The 13690-nt window shown below is 38.6% G+C and overlaps 1 protein-coding gene across 1 annotated transcript; it reads right to left on the reverse strand.

Annotated features, from left to right (window-relative positions):
* Nucleotides 1–12106: 12106 nt before the first annotated feature.
* On the reverse strand, nt 12107–13481 carry LOC116203213. The gene has a single exon (XM_031534882.1). The coding sequence runs from the start codon at nt 13468–13470 to the stop codon at nt 12274–12276; it is 1197 nt and encodes a 398-aa protein (XP_031390742.1). The 5' UTR covers nt 13471–13481; the 3' UTR covers nt 12107–12273.
* Nucleotides 13482–13690: the final 209 nt, after the last annotated feature.

Genomic DNA, 13690 nt, shown 5'->3' on the forward strand with positions numbered 1-13690 from the left:
AATATTATAAATGTCAGGAATCACAAGTTATCATACTTGCAATATCTGCAAAGTTGCTGAGCAACAGCTCGGAGAAAATCTACCTCACAAAGTTGAATGAAAACAGATCCGTCTTTTCTAGGGAGGCTACATGCCTATTTGTAGAGAGATATTAGCTGATAACCTAAATGGGCTAATGGGCTTGACTAAAAGAAATCATAAGTGTAATGTGCCCAAAATGAAATAGGCCTAAGATATGGAAAAGCAACTGAATTCAGCCCTTTGAACTGGAATCATCTTCTAAATAGATTTCTAGGATATGAACGGTCGTGGCTTCTTGTTCCATATGCAGCTCGCCCAAGAGCTCGACTACTCCTCCTTGGAAATGCAATAACAGCCTTCGCATGGCTTGCTTGATTCGCTTGGCTCGTGCTCATGTACTTGCTCTAGCTAGCACATGTTTATCCTTAAGCTAGCCTTCATGGCCGATCCTTTCATCCTGGGATTCTTCCTCATGCCCGTGCGAAGGGTCCTATAGCTGGATCATATCATTCCCCCTCTCTTCAAAAGGATTCGTCCTCGAATCTATGACAACCGACTTGTTTGGTGATTGTTCTAGGGTCATTTGCTCGAGAAAGACATTCTTGAATTCCTCACTTTTCTCGCCAATGGAATGTTTGATTTGAAGTAGCTCTTCATCCATTTGGTTAGGTGGAAGCGGCAATAGTGTTGCGTTCCGACCATCGTTGTTTAGGAATTGAGAAGCAATATGATCATTGTCTTTGCCGTTAGGTTGAAACTCGATTATGGATTTCTCTTTTATTGGATTCAAGGCTATTTTCTCTTCCTTCTTCGTCGAAAAACCCCATTTCAATTTAGAGGAGGATGAACCAGAAGCTTCGTCATAGCCATCTAGCAACTGTTCAATCCGCTTGTCTCGTCTTTCCAACCGATCGTAAATCAAATCAACCATCATAATCATGCGCTCAAATTGTTGTTGCATATCTCGGATCATCATGTTGTAATCAGTTCCTCCGTTATTGTGATCATTTCCACTGCTTTCTTGCTGTATGATGAAATCTGCAAGTGAAACATTAGAAAATAGAGATGGACCTCACAACCACTCGCTCACGTATTTGCACTCAAATTAATGTCACTCAACACTCGTGTTTCACTCAATTTTAGGCTTTTACCCTCTCATATACTCACCACTCTTGCCTTTTTTTTTCACTCTAGATTTTCTCCTCAGAGTGCTTAAGAGTCTAAGCAATTCAATCGCAAAAGTAAAATTAGTTGATTAGCCAAAAATCACTTATAATCATTGATTTCATAAATTGAATCAAATTTAGGATCCAAACCTAAATGAGAAAGGAAATAATGTGATAGATGAAGTTAACAAAACAGCTGACATGTACAAGAAAGATTTGTGGGAATATGGAAACAAGAGATTTATGGAAAGTATCGAAATGGAAGGAATGAATGACTGTAAGAGACAAGAAAGGAATATGATAGGAAATTACTCAATTGAAAGGAAACCATATTATATTTTCCAACTGCATTTTATATGACAGTGGTCCATCAAAGTAAACAAGAATATATAAAGAAAGGTAATTCAGGAATAATGGCAGATATGGAAGAAAATAACATGAAACTTTTGGAATTCCCTACTTCACTTGATTAGCAGTGATATCTAAGGAAGCTTTTTCCACCCCAAAAGTTAAGATATCACAAACAGTTGCTCTTTCCGTTCTTTTTTCTTCTTTTTTCCTTTTTTTTCTCTGTATTTTTTTTGGACGAATTTTCTTTTGTTTTTGGATCTCCAATAAGATAAGCTGAAACTTTAGGGTTTTTCAGGACCGTTGGAATCAGCCAACAAAAATCACAACTTCTATCAACGATTTACGAACCCTAAGAACAATGGATAACAAAAAACGAAATTGGATATGTGAAACCTGGATTGGAGCCAAAGCTCTGATACCAAACGATGCGAACCTCGACAAACCTGCAACGAGACCCAACAACTATAGAATGAGATGAAACCTGGTATCGTCCAATAAAGGTTTCGACGATAGGGAATATTGACCCGATGACTATAAAGAGTCCCAAACCAATAATATAAACGGAATATGGACCTGCTAGCTATAAAGAGGTAGAAACCAATATTATAAATGTAAGGAATCACAAGTTATCACACTTGCAATATCTGCAAAGTTGCTGAGCAACAGCTCGGAGAAAATCTCTCTCACAAAGTTGAATGAAAACAGATCTATCTTTTCTAGGGAGGCCACATGCCTATTTGTAGAGAGATATTAGCTGATAACCTAAATGGGCTAATGGGCTTGATTAAAATAAATCATAAGTGTAATGTGCCCAAAATAAAATAGGCCTAAGATTTGGAAAAGCAACTGAATTCAGCCCTTTGAACTGGAATCATCTTCTAAATAGATTTCTAGGATATGAACGGTCGTGGCTTCTTGTTCCACATGCAGCTCGCCCAAGAGCTCGACTACTCCTCCTTGGAAATGCAATAACAGCCTTCGCATGGCTTGCTTGATTCGCTTAGCTCGTGCTCATGTACTTGCTCTAGCTGGCACATGTTTATCCTTAAGCTAGCCTTCATGGCCGATCCTTTCATCCTGGGATTCTTCCTCATGCCCGTGCGAAGGGTCCTATAGCTGGATCATATCATTCCCCCTCTCTTCAAAAGGATTCGTCCTCGAATCTATGACAACCGACTTGTTTGGTGATTGTTCTAGGGTCATTTGCTCGAGAAAGACATTCTTGAATTCCTCACTTTTCTCGGCAATGGAATGCTTGATTTGAAGTTGCTTTTCATCCATTTGGTTAGGTGGAAGCGGCAATAGTGTTGCGTTCCGACCATCGTTGTCCAGGAATTGAGAAGCAATATGATCATTGTCTTTGCCGTTAGGTTGAAACTCGATTGTGGATTTCTCTTTTATTGGATTCAAGGCTATTTTCTCTTCCTTCTTCGTCGAAAAACCCCATTTCAATTTAGAAAATAATGTGATAGATTAAGTTCACAAAACAGCTGATATGTACAAGGAAGATTTGTGGGAATAAGAAAACAAGAGATTTATGGAAAGTATCGAAATGGAAGGAATGAATGACTCTAAGTGACAAGAAAGGAATATGATAGGAAATTATTGAATTGAAATGAAACAATATTATATTTTCCAACTGCATTTTATATGACAGTGGTCCATCAAAGTAAACAAGAATATATAAAGGAAGGTAATTCAGGAATAATGGCAGATATGGAAGAAAATAACAGGAAACTTTTGGAATTCCCTACTTCACTTGATTAGCAGTGATATCTACGGAAGCTTTTTCCACCCCAAAAGTTAAGATATCACAAACAGTTGCTCTTTCCGTTCTTTTTTCTTCTTTTTTCATTTTTTTTCTCTGTATTTTTTTTGGACGAATTTTCTTTTGTTTTTGGATCTCCAATAAGATAAGCTGAAACTTTAGGGTTTTTCAAGACAGTTGGAATCAGCCAACAAAAATCACAACTTCTATCAACGATTTACGAACCCTAAGAACATTGGATAACAAAAAACGAAATTGGATAAGTGAAACCTGGATTGGAGCCAAAGCTCTGATACCAAACGATGCGAACCTCGACAAACCTGCCACGAGACCCAACAACAATAGAATGAGATCAAACCTGGTATCGTCCAATGAAGGTTTCAATGATAGGGAATATTAACCCGGTGACTATAAAGACTCCCAAACCAATATTATAAACGGAATATGGATCCGCTAGCTATAAAGAGCTAGAAACCAATATTATAAATGTCAGGAATCACAAGTTATCACACTTGCAAAATCTGCAAAGTTGCTGAGCAACAGCTCGGAGAAAATCTCTCTCACAAAGTTGAATGAAAATAGATCTATCTTTTCTAGGGAGGCCACATGCCTATTTGTAGAGAGATATTAGCTGATAACCTAAATGGGCTAATGGGCTTGACTAAAATAAATCATAAGTGTAATGTGCCCAAAATGAAATAGGCCTAAGATTTGGAAAAGCAACTGAATTCAGCCCTTTGAACTGGAATCATCTTCTAAATAGATTTCTAGGATATGAACGGTCGTGGCTTCTTGTTCCACATGCAGCTCGCCCAAGAGCTCGACTACTCCTCCTTGGAAATGCAATAACAGCCTTCGCATGGCTTGCTTGATTCGCTTGGCTCGTGCTCATGTACTTGCTCTAGCTGGCACATGTTTATCCTTAAGCTAGCCTTCATGGCCGATCCTTTCATCCTGGGATTCTTCCTCATGCCCGTGCGAAGGGTCCTATAGCTGGATCATATCATTCCCCCTCTCTTCAAAAGGATTCGTCCTCGAATCTATGACAACCGACTTGTTTGGTGATTGTTCTAGGGTCATTTGCTCGAGAAAGACATTCTTGAATTCCTCACTTTTCTCGCCAATGGAATGCTTGATTTGAAGTTGCTTTTCATCCATTTGGTTAGGTGGAAGCGGCAATAGTGTTGCGTTCCGACCATCGTTGTCCAGGAATTGAGAAGCAATATGATCATTGTCTTTGCCGTTAGGTTGAAACTCGATTGTGGATTTCTCTTTTATTGGATTCAAGGCTATTTTCTCTTCCTTCTTCGTCGAAAAACCCCATTTCAATTTAGAAAATAATGTGATAGATTAAGTTCACAAAACAGCTGATATGTACAAGGAAGATTTGTGGGAATAAGAAAACAAGAGATTTATGGAAAGTATCGAAATGGAAGGAATGAATGACTCTAAGTGACAAGAAAGGAATATGATAGGAAATTATTGAATTGAAATGAAACAATATTATATTTTCCAACTGCATTTTATATGACAGTGGTCCATCAAAGTAAACAAGAATATATAAAGGAAGGTAATTCAGGAATAATGGCAGATATGGAAGAAAATAACAGGAAACTTTTGGAATTCCCTACTTCACTTGATTAGCAGTGATATCTACGGAAGCTTTTTCCACCCCAAAAGTTAAGATATCACAAACAGTTGCTCTTTCCGTTCTTTTTTCTTCTTTTTTCATTTTTTTTCTCTGTATTTTTTTTGGACGAATTTTCTTTTGTTTTTGGATCTCCAATAAGATAAGCTGAAACTTTAGGGTTTTTCAAGACAGTTGGAATCAGCCAACAAAAATCACAACTTCTATCAACGATTTACGAACCCTAAGAACATTGGATAACAAAAAACGAAATTGGATAAGTGAAACCTGGATTGGAGCCAAAGCTCTGATACCAAATGATGCGAACCTCGACAAACCTGCCACGAGACCCAACAACAATAGAATGAGATCAAACCTGGTATCGTCCAATGAAGGTTTCAATGATAGGGAATATTAACCCGGTGACTATAAAGACTCCCAAACCAATATTATAAACGGAATATGGATCCGCTAGCTATAAAGAGCTAGAAACCAATATTATAAATGTCAGGAATCACAAGTTATCACACTTGCAAAATCTGCAAAGTTGCTGAGCAACAGCTCGGAGAAAATCTCTCTCACAAAGTTGAATGAAAATAGATCTATCTTTTCTAGGGAGGCCACATGCCTATTTGTAGAGAGATATTAGCTGATAACCTAAATGGGCTAATGGGCTTGACTAAAATAAATCATAAGTGTAATGTGCCCAAAATGAAATAGGCCTAAGATATGGAAAAGCAACTGAATTCAACTCTTTGAACTGGAATCATCTTCTAAATAGATTTCTAGGATATGAACGGTCGTGGCTTCTTGTACCACATGCAGCTCGCCCAAGAGCTCGACTACTCCTCCTTGGAAATGCAATAACAGCCTTTGCATGGCTTGCTTGATTCGCTTGGCTCGTGCTCATGTACTTGCTCTAGCTGGCACATGTTTATCCTTAAGATAGCCTTCATGCCCGATCCTTTCATCCTGGGATTCTTCCTCATGCCCGTGCGAAGGGTCCTATAGCTGGATCATATCATTCCCCCTCTCTTCAAAAGGATTCGTCCTCGAATCTATGACAACCGACTTGTTTGGTGATTGTTCTAGGGTCATTTGCTCGAGAAAGACATTCTTGAACTCCTCACTTTTCTCGCCAATGGAATGCTTGATTTGAAGTTGCTCTTCATCCATTTGGTTAGGTGGAAGTGGCTATAGTGTTGCATTCCGACCATTGTTGTCCAGGAATTGAGAAGCAATATGATCATTGTCTTTGCCGTTAGGTTGAAACTCGATTGTGGATTTCTCTTTTATTGAATTCAAGGCTATTTTCTCTTCCTTCTTCGTCGAAAAACCCTATTTCAATTTAGAAGAGGATGAACCAGAAGCTTCGTCATAGCCATCTTGCAACTGTTCAATCCGCTTGTCTCGTCTTTCCAACCGATCGTAAATCAAATCAACCATCATATTCTTGCGCTCAAATTGTTGTTGCATATCTCGGATCATCATGTTGTAATTAGTTCCTCCGTTATTGTGATCATTTACACTGCTTTCTTGTGGCATGATGAAATCTGCAAGTGAAACATTAGAAAATAGAGATGGACCTCACAACCACTCGCTCACGTATTTGCACTCAAATTAATGTCACTCAACACTTGTGTTTCACTAAATTTTAGGCTTTTACCCTCTCATATACTCACCACTCTTGCCTCTTTTTTTTTTTCACTCTAGATTTTCTCCTCAAAGTTCCTAAGAGTCTAAGCAATTCAATCGCAAAAGTAAAATTAGTTGATTAGCCAAAAAGCACTTATAATCATTGATTTCATAAATTGAATCAAATTTAGGATCCAAACCTAAATGAGAAAGGAAATAATGTGATAGATGAAGTTGACAAAACAGCTGAGATGTACAAGGAAGATTTGTGGGATTAAGGAAACAAGAGATTTATGGAAAGTATCGAAATGGAAGGAATGAATGACTCTAAGAGACAAGAAAGGAATATGATAGGAAATTAATCAATTGAAAGGAAACAATATTATATTTTCCAACTGCATTTTATATGACAGTGGTCCATCAAAGTAAACAAGAATATATAAAGGAAGGTAATTCAGGAATAATGGCAGATATGGAAGAAAATAACAGGAAACTTTTGGAATTCCCTACTTCACTTGATTAGCAGTGATATCTAAGGAAGCTTTTTCCACCCCAAAAGTTAAGATATCACAAACAGTAGCTCTTTCCGTTCTTTTTTCTTCTTTTTTCCTTTTTTTCTCTGTATTTTTTTTTGGACGAATTTTCTTTTGTTTTTGGATCTCCAATAAGATAAGCTGAAACTTTAGTGTTTTTCTGGACAGTTGGAATCAGCCAACAAAAATCACAACTTCTATCAACGATTTACGAACCCTAAGAACATTGGATAACAAAGAACGAAATTGGATAAGTGAAACCTGGATTGTAGCCAAAGCTCTGATACCAAATGATGCGAACCTCGACAAACCTGCCGCGAGACCCAACAACAATAGAATGAGATCAAACCTGGTATCGTCCAATGAAGGTTTCGACGATAGGGAATATTAACCCGTTGACTATAAAGAGTCTCAAACCAATATTATAAACGGAATATGGACCCGCTAGCTATAAAGAGCTAGAAACCAATATTATAAATGTCAGGAATCACAAGTTATCACACTTGCAATATCTGCAAAGTTGCTGAGAAACAGCTCAGAGAAAATCTCCCTAACAAAGTTGAATGAAAACAGATCCGTCTTTTCAAGGGAGGCCACATGCCTATTTGTAGAGAGATATTAGCTGATAACCTAAATGGGCTAATGGGCTTGACTAAAATAAATCATAAGTGTAATGTGCCCAAAATGAAATAGGCCTAAGATATGGAAAAGCAACTGAATTCAGCCATTTGAACTGAAATTATCTTCTAAATAGATTTCTAGGATATGAACGGTCGTGACTTCTTGTTCCACATGCAGCTCGCCCAAGAGCTCGACTACTCCTCCTTGGAAATGCAATAACAGCCTTCGCATGGCTTCCTTGATTCGCTTGGCTCGTGCTCATGTACTTGCTCTAGCTGGCACATGTTTATCCTTAAGCTAGCCTTCATGCCCGACCCTTTCATCCTGGGATTTTTCCTCATGCCCGTGCGAAGGGTCCTATAGCTGGATCATATCATTCCCCCTCTCTTCAAAAGGATTCGTCCTCGAATCTATGATAACCGACTTGTTTTGTGATTGTTCTAGGGTCATTTGCTCGACAAAGACATTCTTGAATTGCTCACTTTTCTCGCCAATGGAATGCTTGATTTGAAGTTGCTCTTCATCCATTTGGTTAGGTGGAAGCGGCAATAGTGTTGCGTTCCGACCATCGTTGTCCAGGAATTGAGAAGCAATATGATCATTGTCTTTGCCGTTAGGTTGAAACTCGATTCTGGATTTCTCTTTTATTGGATTCAAGGCTATTTTCTCTTCCTTCTTCGACGAAAAACCCCATTTCAATTTAGAAGAGGATGAACCAGAAGCTTCGTCATAGCCATCCAGCAACTGTTCAATCCGCTTGTCTCGTCTTTCCAACCGATCGTAAATCAAATCAACCATCATATTCATGCGCTCAAATTGTTGTTACATATCTCGGATCATCATGTTGTAATCAGTTCCTCCGTTATTGTGATCATTTCCACTGCTTTCTTGCGGCATGATGAAATCTGCAAGTGAAACATTAGAAAATAGAGATGGACCTCACAACCACTCGCTCACGTATTTGCACTCAAATTAATGTCACTCAACACTCGTGTTTCACTCAATTTTAGGCTTTTACCCTCTCATATACTCACCACTCTTGCCTTTTTTTTTCACTCTAGATTTTCTCCTCAAAGTTCCTAAGAGTCTAAGCAATTCAATCGCAAAAGTAAAATCAGTTCCTTAGCCAAAAAGCACTTATAATCATTGATTTCATAAATTGAATCAAATTTAGGATCCAAACCTAAATGAGAAAGGAAATAATGTGATAGATGAAGTTAACAAAACAGCTGACATGTACAAGAAAGATTTGTGGGAATATGGAAACAAGAGATTTATGGAAAGTATCGAAATGGAAGGAATGAATGACTGTAAGAGACAAGAAAGGAATATGATAGGAAATTACTCAATTGAAAGGAAACCATATTATATTTTCCAACTGCATTTTATATGACAGTGGTCCATCAAAGTAAACAAGAATATATAAAGAAAGGTAATTCAGGAATAATGGCAGATATGGAAGAAAATAACAGGAAACTTCTGGAATTCCCTACTTCACTTGATTAGCAGTGATATCTAAGGAAGCTTGTTCCACCCCAAAAGTTAAGATATCACAAACAGTTGCTTTTTCCGTTCTTTTTTCTTCTTTTTTCCTTTTTTTTCTCTGTATTTTTTTTGGACGAATTTTCTTTTGTTTTTGGATCTCCAATAAGATAAGCTGAAACTTTAGGGTTTTTCAGGACAGTTGGAATCAGCCAACAAAAATCACAACTTCTATCAACGATTTACGAACCCTAAGAACAATGGATAACAAAAAACGAAATTGGATAAGTGAAACCTGGATTGGAGCCAAAGCTCTGATACCAAACGATGCGAACCTCGACAAACCTGCCGCAAGACCCAACAACAATAGAATGAGATCAAACCCGGGATCGTCCAATGAAGGTTTCAATGATAGGGAATATTGACCCGATGACTATAAAGAGTCACAAGCCAATATTATAAACGGAATATGGACTCGCTAGCTATAAAGAAACCAATATTATAAATATCAGGAATCACAAGTTATCACACTTAAAATATCCGCAAAGTTGCTGAACAACAGCTCGGAGAAAATCTCTCTCACAAAGTTGAATGAAAACAGATCTGTCTTTTCTAGGGAGGCCACATGCCTATTTATAGAGAGATATTAGCTGATAACCTAAATGGGCTAATGAGCTTGACTAAAATAAATCATAAGTGTAATGTGCCCAAAATGAAATAGGCCTAAGATTTGGAAAAGCAACTGAATTCAACCCTTTGAACTGGGATCATCTTCTAAATAAATTTCTAGGATATGAACGGCCGTGGCTTCTTGTTCCACATGCAGCCCGCCCAAGAGCTCGACTACTCCTCCATGGACATGCAATAACAGCCTTCGCTTGGCTTGTTGGATTCGCTTGGCTCGTGCTCTTGTACTTACTCTAGCTAGCACATGTTTATCCCAAAGCTCGCCTTCATGCTCGACCTTGTTATCCTGGGATTCTTCCTCCTGCCCGTGCGAAGAGTCCTCTAGCTGGATCATATCATATATGCTTGTGGGGCATGGCCGCATCTGACATTTGGAATTAACTTTTCTCTGAGAAACCGGCATTTTTGGACTTCCACTGAAAAGTTGTCTGTATACAGAAAGTTGTTCTGTATAGAGTAGATGATTTGCCAAATGCATTTGAAGTCACTTTTCATCTGTTTAGCACTGATGTGGATTTTTGAAGTCCAATATTTGCTATATTCCGATGGTCGAGCGAACCATCGGAAAATAGCACTATTGGCGTGGTATTCTGAAAAATGCCAGTTTAGGGATTGTTTGGCTTCCGCTTGCTCTGTTAGCTCTGGATGACCTAGGAAGTTCTTCTGTTGTTCGCCCATATCTTCTGCTTGTTCCTGCTGACTTGAAATTGAATAATGATTTGTTGCTCTATCAATACTCAAGTCGTAGCCTAAATCATTGCTGATATGCGTTGCTTGAATTGGTAAGCCAAAATGTGGTGCTGACACCCGAAAAGAAGTTCCCCCAAAACAGTCATCTATAAGCAGTCAAGCACAATCTTCTAGAGGTAATCTGGGAGTTGGGGTAAGTATCGAGAGACTTGTGCATAAGGAGATGGCTCAAGCGAGAAAAGGCCACGTTGTGCTTATGAGCACTGCCACAGGAATGGCATATATTCACGTAATTACTTTTGATTAATTTTTTCTTGTTGAATTTGCTTATATAATGTTTGGATTTATAAAGTCCTGAATGTCATTGGTCTAGATGCCCAGAGAATCACTTCGTACTAGCTACATTGGTGCACATGGAGGAATGATTTCAAGTAGCAGAGGACCACATCAGTGACAACACTAACAACAGCACCAAGAACAATGCAAATACCATCAGCAGCAACAACATCAATAGGATCTTGATCAAGAGTAGCAGCATCATTAGGGTAGTTTATATGATGTTTAGTTAGGCTTTTTTGGAATTAAAGCTCTAACTTTGGTTACTTTCGCCTGGTCTTGGATATGTTTTGTACATGTATTGGGTCTCTTTTGGTATGATTTCGGGTATGCTAAATTTGGTACATTTTGGCATCGATTTGGCACATAGATTTATGTATATATATATATATATATATATATATATGTCTCTTCAAAGAGTATTTTGTTAGTAGCACCTATAAAAGTTATTTTAAGATGCGTTCAATTTGTGTGTGCTTTGATTATTGGATACAGAAATGTTGAAATCGTTTACACAGGTGACATTTTAAATGCTCATAAACAACACTCATAAAACCTTCGGTAATAAACAAAATTTGAAACAAAATAGAGAATTTTCTGTCTCCTTGTAGTACTCCTAAAGTCAGCCTTGCTAGCATCATCTCTCAAGGATCATTTCTGAGAAAATTTTAAAATATGTATTTTTTTAAATTATAAATCAAAATTTGGGACAAAACTGATAATTTTATGAAAACTTAGGTTATTTTTACAAAGAAAAGAAAATATGATCAGATGATGAATCAACTTTGTGGATCCCTTAACAGTCCACGTAGGTCACACGTAGGCAAAAATTAACGAAATTTATAATGGATGTCATTTTTGAGACATTTTAGAAAACTTATAGTTTTTTCTGTTATAAAACAAAATTTAGGACAAAACTGAGATATTTTATAAAACTTGGATTTTTTTTGTAATTTGCCCAAAATAAAATTACTTTTCGAGAGTTCATTTTCCGCGGAATTTATTTTAATCAAAAACTTGTTTTCCTTGAAATAAATGGAGCCTACTTCAATTTTTTTATGCTAAACAAATAAGTTAAATTTAATTAAATGCTAATTTAATTTAAACCCTTAATTGGGGTAAACAAAAAACCAGCTAATTGCCTAAAGTCCACAAATATATCACATGTTTTTGTATTGTAGCTCAATCCTGAAAACTGGATCAAAATTTCATTCAGAAGTATTGGCCAAAAGGACTTGTTTGCCCCACCGCACGGGCGCGAACGACATACCTAATACATAATATTATGAAATAGTTTCCCGATCATACATTCACCCAAATTAATACATGAAAAGTAAAATCGAAAAAATTACTTCTTCAAGCACTCTGAGCTTCCAAGAAGGCATTGAAGTCTTCCCTCGCCTTCCTTAGGCGTGGTGTGATGCAAGAACTCTGTGAATTCGGGCACGACCTTGGTGATGTCGAAACAGAGAACCGAACATGGCGAGATGACTCTTGCAACTTCCGAGATGATACTCTTATGGAACCGCTGGCCTTTAGAACCCCTCTTGGTTCCTTGTTATCAAAGATGAAAGCTGCAGTCACTGGTGAGTTTGCATCATTTCGGGAGCTCCGGTTCAGTTCAAAAGGAAGATCAAAATAGAGATTTGCAGAGGAATCTCCATCCTCATTATTGTTGATTGAGTCGGTAATGATAGCGGATGAAGCCCAGGATCCACACTCGAATTTCTCCAGTGAAACAGATCTCGAGATCATGATGTTGTTTTCTGTCAGCTCGGGCAATGGTGAGTGATATTCCTCGGCCTCAGTCTTTGCTCGTATGGGCTTTACCTTTCCAAAGCCGGGGAGGAACAAGCAGAGAGCCCCACACTTGAACTCCTCTTTTGTTCCTTCACCAATCTGACTCCGACTTTCCTGCACACCAACTTCAGCTTTCGGAGATGAACTTTTGATTATACTCTTTTGACTATTTTCAAGCCCCCTATTCTCCAGTTTATCTGACATGGCGTCAAATTCGACCGACGGAGGAGAAGAAGCTCTTCCATCACCACACGACCTGCTTCTGCGCAGATCCTTCTCAGCTCGACCAATGGTACTACCAGTAATGAAGTTAGGCGTCGCGCTACCTTCTTGCGGAGATGATGTCTGGCTCTCGTATTGCCTCCACTTCTTGAGAAGGGACGAAGGCCCGAAACGGGGCGAAGACGTGGCAGAGTTTGGGAGGCTGCAGCTTAAGAGCTCGGGCTTCGACAGCGCCCGAAGAGGCTGATTTAGCTGGAAGTTGCTGGTTTGTACGGGTGTTATGTTCACCTGAAGAGCTGAGACCGGATTAGAACGGTTCATCATATCCGGGGGAGAGGACGATACTTTTCTCATCCCAATCGCCAGGCTGTTCCCCTCTGTCGGGGCATTAAATGATTCTATTGGGTCTGACGATACCAATAGGTCGAAAAGCTCGGCTTGGAGGTTGCTGAAGTTTTCTTGTGTGTTTCTCGTGGGAGGAAGCACCATCGCTAAAATTTTGATGCTGAAGGAAACTGATGGAGGTGTCATTTAAAAAGGGATTAGGGAAGTTCATAAGAAGAATAAGAAGCAGAGGAGACAAATTGACTTGAAAATAATTTAAGGTACGACGTGGGAAGCATGTCGTCACATCCTGTGGCATGTGGCGTTAGTGATTTGCATGTTCTCAGGCATGCAAACATTAGCACATACGAGAACTGGGTACACGTGGATAGATTAAATTGAATCGTCCATACCGATAAGAATTGGC

This window comes from Punica granatum, chromosome 4, assembly GCF_007655135.1.
Source record: "Punica granatum isolate Tunisia-2019 chromosome 4, ASM765513v2, whole genome shotgun sequence".
Lineage (NCBI taxonomy): Eukaryota > Viridiplantae > Streptophyta > Magnoliopsida > Myrtales > Lythraceae > Punica > Punica granatum.

What these genes read in the sequence shown, in the direction of transcription:
- LOC116203213 (XM_031534882.1), bottom strand. Translation starts at nt 13,470, where the DNA reads ATGACACCTCCATCAGTTTCCTTCAGCATCAAAATTTTAGCGATGGTG.